The sequence below is a fragment of the Apteryx mantelli genome, chromosome 34 (assembly GCF_036417845.1).
Source record: "Apteryx mantelli isolate bAptMan1 chromosome 34, bAptMan1.hap1, whole genome shotgun sequence".
NCBI lineage: Eukaryota > Metazoa > Chordata > Aves > Apterygiformes > Apterygidae > Apteryx > Apteryx mantelli.
In genome coordinates, this window is record NC_090011.1 from 2,041,445 (window position 1) to 2,057,784 (window position 16,340).

Sequence of the window (16,340 nt, forward strand, 5' to 3'; positions counted from 1 at the left end):
TCCCACAACCCCTCTGGGCCCCCCCCAAAAGGGGCGGAGCTTCAAATTACCCCAGGGGAGGGGCTAAAATGGGGGGTGGGGGGGCACCCTGACCCCCTGGGGCACCCCAAAAGCCTCTTCCTATTCGGGGGGGGGTCCCCAAGCCTCATGGGGGGGGTTCCCAACCCCCCCCAATTTATAGCTGGGGGGGGGGGTCCTGCCCCCCCCCCAGCCCCCAACACTACAGCCGGGGGGGGCCCCAAAGTGTCTTATGGGGGGGCTGCCCCCAAATCTTGCACAAGGACGAATCGGGGCCCCCCCTTTTTTGGGGAGGGGGGGGGCTCCCCTCACGCCCCCCCCAAACCTGCTGCGGGGCCCCGGCGCCCCTCCCCCCCTTTTATACCAGATGCGCGGGGGCGGGGCCCGGCCGCGAGGCCCCGCCCCTTCTCTATTTTTGTCCAAAGACGAGTGGGCCCCGCCCCACCGGCCCATCTCGGCCATTAAACGATGCTGACTTTTACCAGCCTGCGGGGTGCCGGCTCTTGATTGGACGAGAGGCGCCGCGGGGCGGGGCAGGTCGCGCCTCCCACGTGGGGCTACGGCGAGACTGGGGAGGGCGCTTAAAGGGGCGATGCCGAGGGGGTGGGGCCCACAGGGTGTGATGAGTTGCCTGCGCTCAGCCAGGGCCTCCCCCAAACACAGCGCTGAATCAAGGGGAAAAATACATTTATTGTGGGGGTGGGAAAAAGGTGTGTGTGGGGGTCCTGGGAATCTTCCGTGTGGATCTTGGGGGGCCCCGGGAAGGTCGCAGGGGGCTGGGGGGGCCCCTTGGGGGGGGTCTTGGGATCCCCCCCCCCCGGTCTAGGCCTGCATCACGGGCCGGGACTTCTTGGCCTCCAGGCAGATCCCGGAGCCAGCGAAGCCAGTGCCACCCTGGAAGGGGGGGGGAAAAAGAGGAGTGGGGGGGGGGGGCTATAGGGGGGCCCCCCCCCAAGAGACCCTTGTAGCCCCCCATTACCCCCCCCAGACTCCTCCGGACCCCCAGGGCCCCCCCAAACTCCTTCAGGACCCCCCCAAACACCCCCCCAACCCCCCCCAGAGACCCCTGAGAATCCCCCAGACCCCCCCCCAGATACCCCAGGGGACCCCCCCAGCCCCCCAGGACCCCTCGACCCCCCCCCAGAGACCCCCCCGACCCCCCCCGACCCCCCCGGCCCCGCACGGACCCGCTGCAGCACGATGATGTCGCTCTCGGCCAGGGCGGCGCCGCTCACCGGGTCCCGCATGTCCTTGCGGATGAGGCGCTCGACGCAGGCCAGCGTCACCACCGCCCCCCTGCGCCCCCCCCCCCAACGGACCCCCCCGTCAGTGGGGGCTGCTGGGGGGGGGGGCGCATCCCGGGGTGGGGGGGAGACCCCAGGAATTGGGGGGGACCCCACGATGAAGGGGGGGGAATCCCAGGGTGGGGGGGGATCCCGGGACAGGGGGGGGTCCCAGGGTGGGGGGGGTCCCAGGGAACAACCCTGGGGGTGGGGGGGGGCCTGGGAAGGGGTCACGAGGGGTAGTTAAGGGTCACGGGGGCAGTTGGGGGGGTCCCTGGAGCAGTTAGGGGTCACAGGGGGTGGTTGGGGGGTCCCCGGGGCAGTTAGAGGTCACAGGGGGCAATTGGGGGGGGTCCCCAGGGCAGTTAGGGATCACGGGGGGCAGTTGGGGGGGTCCCTGGGGCACTTAGGGGTCCCAGGAAGCAGCTATGGGTACCGGGGGGGCAATTAGGGATCCCAGGGAGCACTTAGGGTCCCAGGGGGGCAATTAGGAGCCTGGGGGGGGCAATTAAGACACTCATGATGGGCACAGGACGGTGCCAACCCCAGTGCTGACCTGTTCCACGGTGCCCGGGGGGAATTAAGGGTCCCAAAGGAGCAATTAGGGGTCCCAGGGGGGCAATTAAGGATCCGGGGGGGGCAATTAGGGGGTCGGGGGGGGCACTCACGAGGGGCGCAGCACGGCGCAGGGCACGGCGTTGCCCAGCACGTCGCCGGTGACGGCGCAGACGTAGCGGTCGCGGCGGGTGAGCAGGGCGACGCGCTCCAGGCCCGGCTCGGCGGCGCGGAAGCGCACGGACACCAGGTCGCGGCGGCGCAGCGGGCGCCCGCTCATGGGGCAGCGCAGCACGGGGTCCTGCGCCCGGACGCCTGGGTCCCTCGGACGCCTGGGCCCCTCGGACGCCTGGGCCCCCTCGGAGCCCGGTGTCCCCCCCCCGAACCGCCCCGCGCCACGGGGTCCTGCGCCCGGACGCCTGGGTCCCTCGGACGCCTGGGCCCCTCGGACGCCTGGGCCCCTCGGAGCCCGGTGTCCCCCCCCAGAACCGCTCTGTGCCATGGGGTTCTGCGCCCGGACGCCTGGGTCCCTCGGACGCCTGGGCCCCTCGGACGCCTGGGCCCCCTCGGAGCACGCTGCCACCCCCCCGAACCGCCCTGCGCCATGGGGTCCTGCGCCCAGACGCCTGGGCCCCCTCGGACGCCTGGGCCCCCTCGGAGCAGGCTGCCACCCCCCCGGACCGCCCTGTGCCATGGGGTCCTGCGCCCGGACGCCTGGGCCCCCTCGGACGCCTGGGCCCCTCGGAGCCCGGTGTCCCCCCCCAGAACCGCCCTGTGCCATGGGGTCCTGCGCCCGGACGCCTGGGTCCCTCGGACGCCTGGGCCCCCTCGGAGCACCCTGCCACCCCCCCGGACCGCCCTGTGCCATGGGGTCCTGCGCCCGGACGCCTGGGCCCCTCGGACGCCTGGGCCCCCTCGGAGCACGCTGCCACCCCCCCGGACCGCCCTGTGCCATGGGGTCCTGCGCCCGGACGCCTGGGCCCCTCGGACGCCTGGGCCCCCTCGGAGCACGCTGCCACCCCCCCGGACTGCCCCGCGCCATGGGGTCCTGCGCCCGGACGCCTGGGTCCCTCGGACACCTGGGCCCCCTCGGAGCCCGGTGTCCCCCCCCCGGACTGCCCCGCGCCATGGGGTCCTGCGCCCGGACGCCTGGGTCCCTCGGACGCCTGGGCCCCCTCGGAGCACCCTGCCACCCCCCCGGACCGCCCTGTGCCATGGGGTCCTGCGCCCGGACGCCTGGGTCCCTCGGACACCTGGGCCCCCTCGGAGCCCGGTGTCCCCCCCCCCGGACTGCCCCGCGCCATGGGGTCCTGCGCCCGGACGCCTGGGTCCCTCGGACGCCTGGGCCCCCTCGGAGCACCCTGCCACCCCCCCGGACCGCCCTGTGCCATGGGGTCCTGCGCCCGGACGCCTGGGCCCCCTCGGACGCCTGGGCTCCCATGCTAGAACCGCCCCCCCCCCCCGATCCCACCCTGGCCGGGGTGCTGTGGGGCAGGACCGTAGGATGCCATGGGGCGCTGTGGGGCAGTGTGGGGCGCCATGGGGTGGCTGTGGGGCAGCTGTGGGGCAGCGTGGGGCAGCGTGGGGTGGCTGGGGGGCAGCTGTGGGGCGCCATGGCAGCCGTGGGGCACCGTGGGGTGGCTGTGGGGTGCCGTGGGGCGGCCGTGGGGCAGCTATGGGGCAGCCGTGGGGCAGGACTCACGGGCTTGGGCAGCCGCCCGGCGTCGGCCTCCGGGGTGAGCGACGGGATCCAGAAGCTGGGCAGGGCCTGCGGCTCCGGGCCGGGGGGCGCTGGGGGGGGAAGCGTCAGCCCCACGGCTGCCCCACGGCCCCCCGGATCCCCCCTCCTGCTCCATAGCTGCCCCCAGAACCCTCCTCCTGCCCCATAGCCCCCCCATAAGCCTCCTCCTGCCCCATAGCTGCCCCCAGAGCCCCCCTCCTGCTCCATAACTCCCCCCCATAATCCCCTTCCTGCCCCATAGATGCCCCCCAGAACCCTTCTCCTGCCCCATAGCACCCCTATAATCCCTCTCCTGCCCCATAGTGCACCCATAGCCCCCCCGAGCCCCCCTTCCTGCCCCATAGAGCCCACCAGAGCACCCCTCCTGCCCCACAGCTGCCCCCAGAGCCCCCCTCCTGCCCCATAGCGCCCCCATAATCTTCCCTAGAGCCCCTCTCTTGCCCCATAGCCCCCGAGAGCCCCTTCAGAACCCCCCTCCTGCCCCATAGCGCCCCCCATAACACCCCTCCTGCCCCATAGCCCCCCCCAGAGCCCCTCTCCTGCCCCATAGGCCCCCCATAACCCCCCTCCTGCCCCATTGCACCCCCCCATAACCCTCTTCCTGCTCCATAGCCCCCCCTGAGGCCCCCTCCTGCCCCATAGCACCCCCATAACCCTCCTCCTGCCCCATAGCCCCCCCATAACCCCCCTCCTGCCCCATAACCCCCCCTATAACCCCTCTCCTGCCCCCTAGCCCCCCCCGAGGCCCCCTCCTGCCCCCTAGCGCCCCCATAACCCCCCCGCGGCCCCCCAGCGCCCCCCCCGCGCACCCGAGGGGCCGGCGGCGCCGTGGGGCAGCGAGCGGCTGACGATGGCGCCCTCGGTCTCCAGGAAGCCGCGGACGGCGGCCTCGGCCCCCCGCGCGGCCTCGCTGCTCCCGCTCGCGGCGCCGCTGCGCCCGCTGCCGCTCGTAGGCCTGCGCGCCCCCCGCCCCCGTCACCCGGACGCCTGGGCCCCCTCCCCGGACGCCCCCGTCACCCGCCCGGACGCCTGGGCCCCTCACCTGCATGCCCCTGTCACCCGCCCGGACGCCTGGGCCCCCTCCCCGGACGCCCCCGTCACCCGGACGCCTGGGCCCCTCGCCCCGGACACCTGGGCCCCTCGCCCCGGACGCCCCCGTCACCTGCCCGGACGCCTGGGCCCCTCGCCCCGGACGCCTGGGTGCCCCGCCCGCACGCCCCCGTCACCCGCCCGGACGCCTGGGCCCCCTCCCCGGACACCTGGGCCCCTCGCCCGCACGCCCCCGTCACCCGCCCGGACGCCTGGGCCCCCTCCCCGGACACCTGGGCCCCTCACCTGCATGCCCCCGTCACCCGCCCGGACGCCTGGGCCCCTCGCCCCGGACACCTGGGCCCCTCGCCCGCACGCCCCCGTCACCCGCCCGGACGCCTGGGCCCCTCGCCCCGGACACCTGGGTGCCCGCCCGCACGCCCCCGTCACCCGCCCGGACGCCTGGGCCCCCTCCCCGGACACCTGGGCCCCTCACCTGCATGCCCCCGTCACCCGCCCGGACACCTGGGCCCCTCACCCCGGACACCTGCGTCACCCGCCCGCACACCCCTGTCACCCACCCGGACGCCTGGGCCCCCTCCCCGGACGCCTGGGCCCCTCGCCCGCACGCCCCCATCACCCGCCCGGACGCCTGGGCCCCCCGCCCCGGACACCTGGGTGCCCGCCCGCACGCCCCCGTCACCCGCCCCGACACCTGGGCCCCCTCCCCGGACGCCTGGGCCCCTTGCCCGCACGCCCCTGTCACCCGCCCGGACGCCTGGGCCCCCTCCCCGGACGCCCCCGTCACCCACCCGGACGCCTGGGCCCCTCGCCCCGGACACCTGGGCCCCTCGCCCGCACACCCCCGTCACCCGCCCGGACGCCTGGGCCCCTCCTGCGTGCCTGGGCCCCTCGCCCCAGACGCCTGGGTTCCCCCCCCGGACGCCTGGGCCCTCACCTCAGACACCTGGGCCCTGCCCCGGACGCCTGGGCCCCTCGCCCCGCACGCCTGGGTCACCCACCCGGACACCTGGGCCCTTCCCCGGACACCTGGGTCCCTCCCCTGGATGCCTGGGATCCCCCGGACACCTGGGCCCCCTCCCTGGATGCCTGGGCTCCCTCTCCAGATGCCTGGGTTCCCTGTGCCCGGACGCCTGGGCCCCCCCCCGGACGCCTGGGCCCCACCTTGGTCTGGCGGGCGATGTCGCGCTTCTGCCGGATCATGTATTCCAAAATGGCCTCGCGCTCGTACAGGAAGCCGTCGGGGCTGCGGCGCAGGCGGCGTCACGGGGGGGGGGGGGGGCACCCGGAACCCCCCCGTCCCCCCCCCAAACCCCCGCGAGGGGCCCTTGGGGGGGTGGGGGGCACCCAGGGGTCCTGGGGGGGGGCTCAAAGGGGTCCCAGGAGGCTCCTTGGGGGGCTCAAGGGGTCCTGGGGGGGGTCTGGGTGTCCCCTGGGAGGACTGAGGTGTTCCCAGGTATTTGGGGGGGTCTAGGGCTTTGGGGGGGGGTCTCAAGGAGTTTTGAGGGTGTCCCGGGGGGGGCTGGGGGGCTCCAGGGGGGCTTGGGGGTCCCTGGGGGTTTGGGGGGCTCCAGGGGGGGTCTGGGGGGTCCCTGGGGGGCTTGGGGGGCTCTAGGGGGGTTGGGGGGCTCCCGGGGGGTCCTAAGGGGGGAATTGGGGTGTCCCTAGGGAGTTTGCAGGGCTCCAGGAGGTTTTGGGGTGTCCCTGTGGGGCTTAGGGGGGGCTCCCAGGGTTTTGGGGGGGAAGGATTTTGGGGACCCCCCCCTTCCCCCGCCCTGCGGACTCACGTCACCACGGGGTCGCGGCAGGGCTGCAGCGAGAGGCAGCAGCAGTCGAAGTCCTTGATGGCGTCGCGGCTGAGGCGCACGTTCTGCGTGCCGTAGCCCGAGGCGGCTGCGCGGGGGCGGGGGGGAGGGTGTCACGCACACGCGTGGGTCCCCCCCCCCCCCGCGTCCCGTGTCCCCCCCCCCCCCGCGGCGCCTCACCCGTGTCCTTCTTCTTCTCGTGGTAGGTGTACACGGCGCCCGCCGTGCAGTTCTTGCCGTGGCGCGTCATGGCCGCCGCCCTGAGGGGGGGGCAAAGAAAGGGGGGGTCAGGGGGTGCTGGCGGGGCCCAGGCGTCCCGGTGCCCCCCCCCAAAAAGGGGCCCAGGCGTCCCGGTGCCCCCCCCCCCGCTCTACGCACGAGGCTGCTCGCTCCCGAGAGGGCCCAGGCGTCCGAGGCGGAGATGGAGGGAGGGAAAGCTTAGGCGGTTGCACCCCCGCTGCCCGCCCCGGCGCTTCTGCCCCGCCGCGCCGGAAGCCGGAAGTGGCGCGACCGGAAGTGGCGGCGCGTTTCCGGGCGGCGCCCGGGTGCAGCCGCGGGAGCGGCCCGGCCCGACCCGGCGCTGCCGCGCGGCCGTTCCGCCCCGCCCCACCCCGCCCCGCCCCGCCCCCACCGGCGGGACCCAGGCGTCCGGGCCCCCCCCGCCCCCAGTCGCCCCTGTGACCCTCCAGTTACCTCCCAGTTCACTCCAGTTCCCCCCAAGGCCTCCCAGTTACCTCCCACTTCCTCCCAGTTCTCCCCAGTTACTCCCCAGTTACCCCGATTCCCTCCCAGTTGCCCCAGTTGCCCTCAGTTACCTCCCAGTTGCCCCCAGTTCCTCCCAGTTGCCCCCAGTCCCCCTACTTCCCCCCAGGTCTCCTCCAGTTGCTCCCCAGTCACCTCTCAGTTACGTCCCAGTTCCCCTCAGTATCCCCAGTACTGGGCGCTCGCGTTCCCTCCCGGTTACCCCCGATGGCTCCCAGTTACCCCCCAGTTTACCCCAGTTACCACCCAGGAATCCCAGTGCCCTCAGCCTCCCACGACGACACGCGTGTGCCTTGCACGAGCCTAGTGCGACACAGGGGGGCGGGGCTTGCCGCGGTGCTGCCCCCCATTGGCGGGAGGCGGGACACGGGCGGCGCCGCGCGGCCAATCGGGCGTCGAGGCCGGCGGGGCGGGAAAGGCGGGACTACAGCTCCCAGCGGCCCCCGCGGCCCCCCTCCCCTCCCCGCCCAGCCCAGCCCCGGGGCATGATGGGATTCGTGGTCCTCCAGGCACTGGCGGGGCTGTGGCAGGGAGGGAGCCCCGAACACGCGTGAGACCCGAACATGCGTGTGAGTCCCGAGCGTGCATGTGAGCCCAGAGCACGTGTGTGAGACCCAAACACGTGTCTGAGACCTGAACATGTGAGCTTGGAACATGCGTGTGAACCCTGAACACGTGTGAGACCCAAACATGCGTGTGAGCCTGGAACACCTGTGTGAGCCTCAAATACACATGTGAGACCCAAGCACGTGTGTGAAACCTGAACATATATGAGACCCAAACACGCGTGTGAGCCTAGAGAATGCATGTATGACACATGCCTAAGTGCTGAACACGTGTGTAAGACCCACAGACCCATGTGAGATCAGTACATGTGTGTGCGCTTGGAGTACATATATGAGCCTGGAGCACACACATGAATGTGGTACATGCATGTAAAAGCAGAACACGTATGTAAGATTTGTACAGGTATAAAACATACATACGTGTGAGAGCAGAACATACGTACAAATCTAGAGTACGTGTCAGAGATCAGCACACGCATGTGACACCAGCACATATATAATACATGCACGTGCATGTAAAAGTAAGGCATGTACAATTTTAGAGCACATATGACAGCCCAGCACACGTGTGACCCCAGAACACCCATGCAAGCCCGCTACATGTGTGTGAGCCTGATGTACATGTGTGGGCCCCATGCGCACGCCTGCGCCCAGAGCACACGCGTGTGTGAGCCGTGGTGCGTGTGGGAGAGCTCGGCCCCCACGCGTGTCCCTGGGGGGGGTCTGAGGGGTCCCGGTCCCGAGGGGGGGTCCGTGAGGGAAACCCGGTGCTGTTGGGGCTCCCGGTCCCGGGGGGGGGGGGAATCTGTGAGGGGAAGCCGGTGCTGGGAGTGGGATCCGTGAGGAAAACCCGGTGCCGTTGGGGCTCCCGGTCCCGGGGGGGGGAATCCGTGAGGAGAAGTCGGTCCCGTTGGGGCTCCCGGTCCCGGGGGGAGGATCCGTGAAGGGAAGTCGGTCCCGGGGGGGGATCCGTGAGGGGAACCCGGTCCCGGGGGAGGAATCCGTGAGGGAAACCCGGTCCCGTTGGGGCTCCCGGTCCCGGGGGGAGGATCCGTGAAGGGAAGTCGGTCCCGGGGGAGGATCCGTGAGGGAAACCCGGTCCCTGGGGAGGAATCCGTGAGGGGAAGTCGGTCCCGTTGGGGCTCCCGGTGCCGGGGGGAGGATCCGTGAGGGAAACCCGGTCCCGTTGGATCTCCCGGTCCCGGGAGAGGATCCGTGAGGGAAACCCGGTCCCGTTGGGGCTCCCGGTCCCGGGGGGGGGAATCCGTGAGGAAAACCCGGTCCCGTTGGATCTCCCGGTCCCGGGGGAGGATCGGTGAGGGAAACGTGGTGCCGGGGGGGGATCCGTGAGGGAAACCCGGTCCCGGTGGGGCTCCCGGTCCCGGGGGGAGGATCCGTGAGGGGAAGTCGGTCCCGGGGGGGGGATCCGTGAGGGGAACCCGGTGCCGGTGGATCTCCCGGTCCCGGGGGCGGGGGGGGGGAATCCCCGCGGCCCCTCAGAGGAGCCGCCGCCGCCGCCGCCGGCAGCTCGCCCCGCGCCGCGCCGCCCCGCGCCGCCCCGCCCCTGCCGCCGCGGCGGCCGCGGGGGATTGTGGGAGGAAGCGGCGGCAGCGCTGCCCAGCGAACATGGCCGCTCCGTGACCGCTCCCGCCGCCGCCGCCGCCGCCGCCCTCCGCCGCCCCCGGCCCAGCCGCCCGGCCCGGCCCCGGGGGCGCCGCCGCGGCGGGGCCCGCGCCGCTCCCTCCCTCCCCTTCCCCCCCCCCTTTCCCTTCCCCTTGGCCCCGGCTCCGGGCCCGGTCGCCGGGGCCCGGTGCCCGGCCGCGGGGCCCGGCTCGGCCCGCCCCGCCTTCCCGCGCCGGGGCCGCCGCGGCCCCCGCCCGCCCCCCCCCATGGACAGGAACTACCCGGCCGCCGGCTTCGGGGACCCGCTGGCCGCCGGCCCCGGCTGGACCTACGAGCGCTCCGCCAAGGCCAGGTGGGGCCCGCGCCGGCGGCGGCGGCGGCATGGGGCGGCGGCATGGGGCGGCGGAGGAGGGCGCCGGGGGGAGCCCGGTGCACCGGGGGCTGCGGGGTCGGGGGTCCCGGTGCACCGGGTGCAGGGGTGCAGGAGCCCGGTGCACCGGGGGGAGAGGTGCACGGAGCCCGGTGCACCGGGTGCTGCGGGGTCGGGGGTCCCGGTGCACCGGGGGGAGAGGTGCACTGAGCCCGGTGCACCGGGTGCTGCAGGGTCGGGGGTCTCGGTGCACCGGGGGGAGAGGTGCATGGAGCCCGGTGCACCGGGGGGAGAGGTGCACTGAGCCCGGTGCACCGGGTGCTGCAGGGTCTGGGGTCCCGGTGCACCGGGGCAAAAGGTGCATGGAGCCCCGTGCACCGGGAGCTGAGGGATCTGGGGACCCGGTGCAGCGGGTGCAGGGCTGCAGGAGCCCGGTGCACCGGGGGGAGAGGTGCACAGAGCCCGGTGCACCGGCTGCAGGAGTGCAGGAGCCCGGTGCACCGGGAACTGAGGTATCTGGGGACCCGGTGCACCGGGTGCAGGGGTGCATGGAGCCCGGTGCACCGGGTGCTGCAGGGTCGGGGGTCCCGGTGCACCGGGGGGAGAGGTGCTGGGTCCCGGTGCAGCGGGTGCAGGGGTGCTGGGTCCCGGTGCACGGGAGGGGGGGGGGAAAGGTGCCAGGAGCCGGTGCAACCGGGGGAGAGGTGCTGAGTCCCGGTGCACCGGGAGCTGGAGGACCTGGGGACACAGGGACCCTGGTGCACCGGGAGCAGGGGACACGGGGACCCGGTGCACCGGGGGGAAAGGTGCTAAAGACCCGGGTCCTCGTGCACCGGGTCCCCGCGTGTCCCCAAGGCGGGAGGGTGCTGGGTCCTCGTGCGCCGGGTCCCTGCGTGTCCCCAAGGAGGAGGGTGCCGGGTCCTCGTGCGCCGGGTCCCCGCGCGTCCCCAAGGAGGAGGGTGCCGGGTCCTCGCGCGCCGGGTCCCCGCGCGTCCCCAGGGAGGAGGGTGCCGGGTCCTCGTGCGCCGGGTCCCCGCGTGTCCCCAAGGGGGAGGGTGCCAGGTCCTCGTGCGCCGGGTCCCCGCGTGTCCCCAAGGAGGAGGGTGCCGGGTCCTCGTGCGCCGGGTCCCCGCGTGTCCCCAAGGAGGAGGGTGCCGGGTCCTCGTGCGCCGGGTCCCCGCGCGTCCCCAGGGAGGAGGGTGCCGGGTCCTCGCGCGCCGGGTCCCCGTGTGTCCCCAGGGAGGAGGGTGCCGGGTCCTCGTGCGCCGGGTCCCCGCGTGTCCCCAAGGAGGAGGGTGCCGGGTCCTCGCGCGTCGGGTCCCCGCGTGTCCCCAGGGAGGAGGGTGCCGGGTCCTCGCGCGCCGGGTCCCCGCGTGTCCCCAGGCAGGAGGGTGCCGGGTCCTCGCGCGCCGGGTCCCCGCGTGTCCCCAGGGGGGAGGGTGCCGGGTCCTCGCGCGCCGGGTCCCCGCGTGTCCCCAGGGGGGAGGGTGCCGGGTCCTCGTGCGCCGGGTCCCCGCGTGTCCCCAGGCAGGAGGGTGCCGGGTCCTCGCGCGCCGGGTCCCCGCGTGTCCCCAGGCAGGAGGGTGCCGGGTCCTCGCGCGCCCGGTCCCCGCGTGTTCCCGAGGAGGAGGGTGCCGGGTCCTCGTGCGCCGGGTCCCCGCGTGTCCCCAAGGAGGAGGGTGCCGGGTCCTCGCGCGCCGGGTCCCCGCGCGTCCCCAAGGAGGAGGGTGCCGGGTCCTCGTGCGCCGGGTCCCCGCGTGTCCCCAGGCAGGAGGGTGCCGGGTCCTCGTGCGCCGGGTCCCCGCGTGTCCCCAAGGAGGAGGGTGCCGGGTCCTCGTGCGCCGGGTCCCCGCGTGTCCCCAGGCAGGAGGGTGCCGGGTCCTCGCGCGCCGGGTCCCCGCGTGTCCCCAGGCAGGAGGGTGCCGGGTCCTCGCGCGCCCGGTCCCCGCGTGTTCCCGAGGAGGAGGGTGCCGGGTCCTCGTGCGCCGGGTCCCCGCGTGTCCCCAAGGAGGAGGGTGCCAGGTCCTCGTGCGCCGGGTCCCCGCGTGTCCCCAGGGAGGAGGGTGCCGGGTCCTCGTGCGCCGGGTCCCCGCGTGTCCCCAGGCAGGAGGGTGCCGGGTCCTCGTGCGCCGGGTCCCCGCGTGTCCCCAAGGAGGAGGGTGCCGGGTCCTCGCGCGCCGGGTCCCCGCGTGTCCCCAAGGAGGAGGGTGCCGGGTCCTCGTGCGCCGGGTCCCCGCGCGTCCCCAAGGAGGAGGGTGCCGGGTCCTCGCGCGCCGGGTCCCCGCGTGTCCCCAAGGAGGAGGGTGCCGGGTCCTCGTGCGCCGGGTCCCCGCGTGTCCCCAAGGAGGAGGGTGCCGGGTCCTCGTGTGCCGGGTCCCCGCGTGTCCCCAAGGAGGTGGGACCCCCCCGTGGTGTCCCCGCCGCCTGGTGTCCGGGGGCTCGCGGGGGCCTCGTTCCCGCTCGTTCCTGCTCCGTTCTTGCTCCCTGCTCGCTCCGTGCGCGTCCCCCCCCCGTGTGACCCGTCCCCCCCCCCCGGGTGACCCGTCCCCGCCGTGTGACACGTGTCCCCGCAGCCTGGTGTACGGGGGCTCGCGGGGGACCCACCCCGACGCCGACCTGCTGCACCGGCAGCCCTACGGTGCCCCCCCACCCGCTCCAGGGTTATGCCGCCAACCACCACCCCCCAGGTAGGCCACCGCGCGTCCCCTCCGCGTCCCCCTGTCCCCTCCGTGTCCCCCGGTCCCCCCCGGCCTTCCGTGGTCGCGTCCCCGGCGTCCCTGTCCCCGTGGTTGTGTCCCCAGCGTCACCGTCGTCCCCGCGGTCGCGTCCCCAGTGTCCTCGTGGTCACATCCCCATCATCTCTGTCCCCATTGTCCCCATCGTCCCCGCGGTCGCATCCCCGTCGTCACCGTCATCCCCATGGTTGTGTCCCCGCGGTCACGTCCCCGTCGTCCCCAGCGTCTGTGTCCCTGTGGTTGCGTTCCTGTCGTCCCCGCGGTCGCGTCCCCAGCGTCCTAGCGGTCACATCCCCAGCGTCCCTGTCCCCGTTGTCCCCAGCATCCCCACGGTCGCGTCCCCAGTGTCCCTGTCTCCATGGCTGCATCCCTGTCGTCCCCGTGGTCGCGTCCCCAGCGTCACCATCGTCCCCATGGTCGAGTCCCCAGCATCTTTGTGGTTGCATCCCCGCGGTCCCGTCCCTGCAGTCACGTCCCCGTCGTCCCCATGGTTGCATCCCCAGCGTCACCATCGTCCCCATGGTCAAGTCCCCAGCGTCCCCGTGGTTACATCTCCGCGGTTGCGTCCCCGGCGTCACCATCGTCCCCATGGTCGAGTCCCCAGTGTCTCTGTGGTTGCATCCCCACGGTTGCGTCTCTATCGTCCCTGCGGTCACGTCCTCGTCGTCCCCATAGTGGTCATGTCCCCATCGTCCCCACGGTCGCATCCTTCTTGTCCCTGTCCCCGGGGTTGCGTTCTCAGCGTCTCCATCATGGTGGCATCCCCATCGTGGTCGGGTCCCCCTCGTCCCTACGGTCGCGTCCCCATCGTGGTTGCGTCCCCATCGTGATCGTGTCTTCAGCGTCCCCATCGTGGTCGCGTTCCCCTCGTCCCTGCGGTCATGTCACCGTCGTGGTTGCGTCCTCATCGTCCCCACGGTCGTGTCCCCATCGTGTCCCCGCGCAGGACTCTCGGGGCTCTTCGAGACGGGGCTGCACCACGCGGGCGTCCCCACGTCCCCCTCGTCCCCGCGGTCGCATCCCCATCGTCCCCGCGTCCCCCCGTGTCCCCCTGTGTCCCCCCCGTGTCCTCGCACAGGACTGTCGGGGCTCTTTGAGACGGGGCTGCACCACGCGGGCGTCCCCGCGTCCCCCTCGTCCCCGCGGTCGTGTCCCCCTCGTCCCCGTGTCCCCCCGTGTCCCCGTGTCCCCATCGTGTCCCCGCGCAGGACTCTCGGGGCTCTTCGAGACGGGGCTGCACCACGCGGGCGTCCCCGTGTCCCCCTCGTCCCCGCGGTCGTGTCCCCTTCGTCCCCGCGTCCCCACGTCCCCCCGTGTCCCCCCGTGTCCCCACCGTGTCCCCGCGCAGGACTCTCGGGGCTCTTCGAGACGGGGCTGCACCACGCGGGCGTCCCCGGCCCCTCGTCCCCGCGTCCCCCTCGTCCCCGCGGTCGTGTCCCCCTCGTCCCCGTGTCCCCATCGTGTCCCCGTGTCCCCCCGTGTCCCTGCGCAGGACTCTCGGGGCTCTTCGAGACGGGGCTGCACCACGCGGGCGTCCCCGTGTCCCCCTCGTCCCCGCGGTCGTGTCCCCTTCGTCCCCGCGTCCCCACGTCCCCCCGTGTCCCCCCGTGTCCCCACCGTGTCCCCGCGCAGGACTCTCGGGGCTCTTCGAGACGGGGCTGCACCACGCGGGCGTCCCCGGCCCCTCGTCCCCGCGTCCCCCTCGTCCCCGCGGTCGTGTCCCCCTCGTCCCCGTGTCCCCATCGTGTCCCCGTGTCCCCCCGTGTCCCTGCGCAGGACTCTCGGGGCTCTTCGAGACGGGGCTGCACCACGCGGGCGTCCCCGTGTCCCCCTCGTCCCCGCGGTCGTGTCCCCTTCGTCCCCACGTCCCCCCGTGTCCCCCCGTGTCCCCACCGTGTCCCCGCGCAGGACTCTCGGGGCTCTTCGAGACGGGGCTGCACCACGCGGGCGTCCCCGGCCCCTCGTCCCCGCGTCCCCCTCGTCCCCGCGGTCGTGTCCCCCTCGTCCCCGTGTCCCCATCGTGTCCCCGTGTCCCCCCCGTGTCCCTGCGCAGGACTCTCGGGGCTCTTCGAGACGGGGCTGCACCACGCGGGCGTCCCCGTGTCCCCCTCGTCCCCGCGGTCGTGTCCCCTTCGTCCCCGCGTCCCCACGTCCCCCCGTGTCCCCCCGTGTCCCCACCGTGTCCCCGCGCAGGACTCTCGGGGCTCTTCGAGACGGGGCTGCACCACGCGGGCGTCCCCGGCCCCTCGTCCCCGCGTCCCCCTCGTCCCCGCGGTCGTGTCCCCCTCGTCCCCGTGTCCCCATCGTGTCCCCGTGTCCCCATCGTCCCCCCGCGCAGGACTCTCGGGGCTCTTCGAGACGGGGCTGCACCACGCGGGCGTCCCCGCGTCCCCCTCGTCCCCGCGTCCCCCTCGTCCCCGCGGTCGTGTCCCCCTCGTCCCTGTGTCCCCATCGTGTCCCCACGTGTCCCCATCGTCCCCCCGCGCAGGACTCTCGGGGCTCTTCGAGACGGGGCTGCACCACGCGGGCGTCCCCGCGTCCCCCTCGTCCCCGCGTCCCCCTCGTCCCCGCGGTCGTGTCCCCCTCGTCCCCGTGTCCCTATCGTGTCCCCATCGTGTCCCCACGTCCCCCCGTGTCCCCGCGCAGGACTCTCGGGGCTCTTCGAGACGGGGCTGCACCACGCGGGCGGCGCCGCCCCCGACGCCTCCGTCATGAACCTCATCTCGGCGCTGGAGTCGCGGGCGCCGCAGCCGGGGCCTTCGGCCTCCTCCCTCCTCTCCCAGTTCCGCACCCCCTCCTGGCAGACAGGTGCGGCTGGGAGCGCTGGGAGCCCCCCCGGGGGGGTCCCGTCCTGCCCCGGGGGGTCCCGTCCTGCCCCAGAGGATCCTTGTTTGCCCCGGGGGGTCCCAACCTGCCCCCGAGGGATCCAACCTGCCCCGGGGGGGATCCAACCTGCCCCAGAGAGTCCTTGTTTGCCCCGGGGGGGCCCTAACCTGCCCCGGGGGGGTCCCATCCTGCCCCAGAGGATCCCTGTTTGCCCTGGGGGGGGCCCTAACCTGCCCCGGGGGGGTCCCTATTTGCCCCAGGGAGCTCATATCTTGCTCCCAGGGGTCCCTATTTGCCCCGGGGGGTCCCATCCTGCCCCAGAGGATCCTTGTTTGCCCCGGGGGGGGCCCTAACCTGCCCCGGGGGGGTCCCTATTTGCCCCGGAGGGCCCATAACTTGCTCCCAGGGGTCCCTATTTGCCCCCGGGGGGTCCCCATGTGCCCCAGAGGGTCCCTGTTTGCCCTGGGGGGGGCCCTATTTGCCCCGGGGGCCCATAACTTGCTCCCAGGGGTCCCTATTTGCCCCTGGGGGGTCCCTACATGCCCCAGAGGATCCCTGTTTGCCCCAGGGGTGTCCCCATGTGCCCCAGGGACCCATAACCTGCCCCAGAAGATCCTTATTTGCCCCGGGGGGGGAGTCACTGCTTGCCCCAGGGGGGTCCCTACTTGCCCCGGGAGGTCTCTATGCGCCCCAGGGAGCCTTTAACCTGCTCCAGGGGGCCCCTATTTGCCCCAGGGGGGTCCCCACGTGCCCCAGAGAGTCCTAACATGCCCCAGGGGGTCCTTATGTGCCCCAGGGGGGCCCCTACGTGCCCTGGAGGGCTCCTGCTTGCCCCAGGGGGGCCCCTACTTGCCCCAGGGGGGTCCTTATGCACCCCGGAGGATCCCTACGTGCCCCAGGGGGGCCTCTACTTGCCCCAGGGGAGTTCCTATGTGCCCCAGAGAGCCCCTACTTGCCCCAGGGGGGTCCCGACTTGTCCCAGAGGGTCCTGACTTGCCCCAGGGGG

At 73.8% G+C, this 16,340-nt stretch overlaps 2 protein-coding genes across 2 annotated transcripts in view; one reads left to right on the forward strand and one right to left on the reverse strand.

The window, feature by feature from the left end:
- Positions 1-688: 688 nt before the first annotated feature.
- LOC136994914 (nitric oxide synthase-interacting protein-like) overlaps positions 689-16,340 on the reverse strand; it is a 76,926-nt gene continuing 61,274 nt past the window's right edge. The window contains 10 exon segments of the mRNA XM_067314339.1: positions 689-912; positions 1,206-1,314; positions 1,970-2,157; positions 3,559-3,647; positions 4,407-4,494; positions 4,496-4,552; positions 5,812-5,893; positions 6,435-6,540; positions 6,633-6,712; positions 6,831-6,877. Of these exon segments, the coding sequence (XP_067170440.1) occupies positions 841-912; positions 1,206-1,314; positions 1,970-2,157; positions 3,559-3,647; positions 4,407-4,494; positions 4,496-4,552; positions 5,812-5,893; positions 6,435-6,540; positions 6,633-6,702 (861 nt within the window). The 5' untranslated portion in view covers positions 6,703-6,712; positions 6,831-6,877 and the 3' untranslated portion in view covers positions 689-840.
- Positions 9,670-16,340, forward strand: part of PRR12 (proline rich 12) — a 28,555-nt gene continuing 21,884 nt past the window's right edge. The window contains 4 exon segments of the mRNA XM_067314286.1: positions 9,670-9,755; positions 12,347-12,416; positions 12,418-12,460; positions 15,155-15,316. Of these exon segments, the coding sequence (XP_067170387.1) occupies positions 9,670-9,755; positions 12,347-12,416; positions 12,418-12,460; positions 15,155-15,316 (361 nt within the window).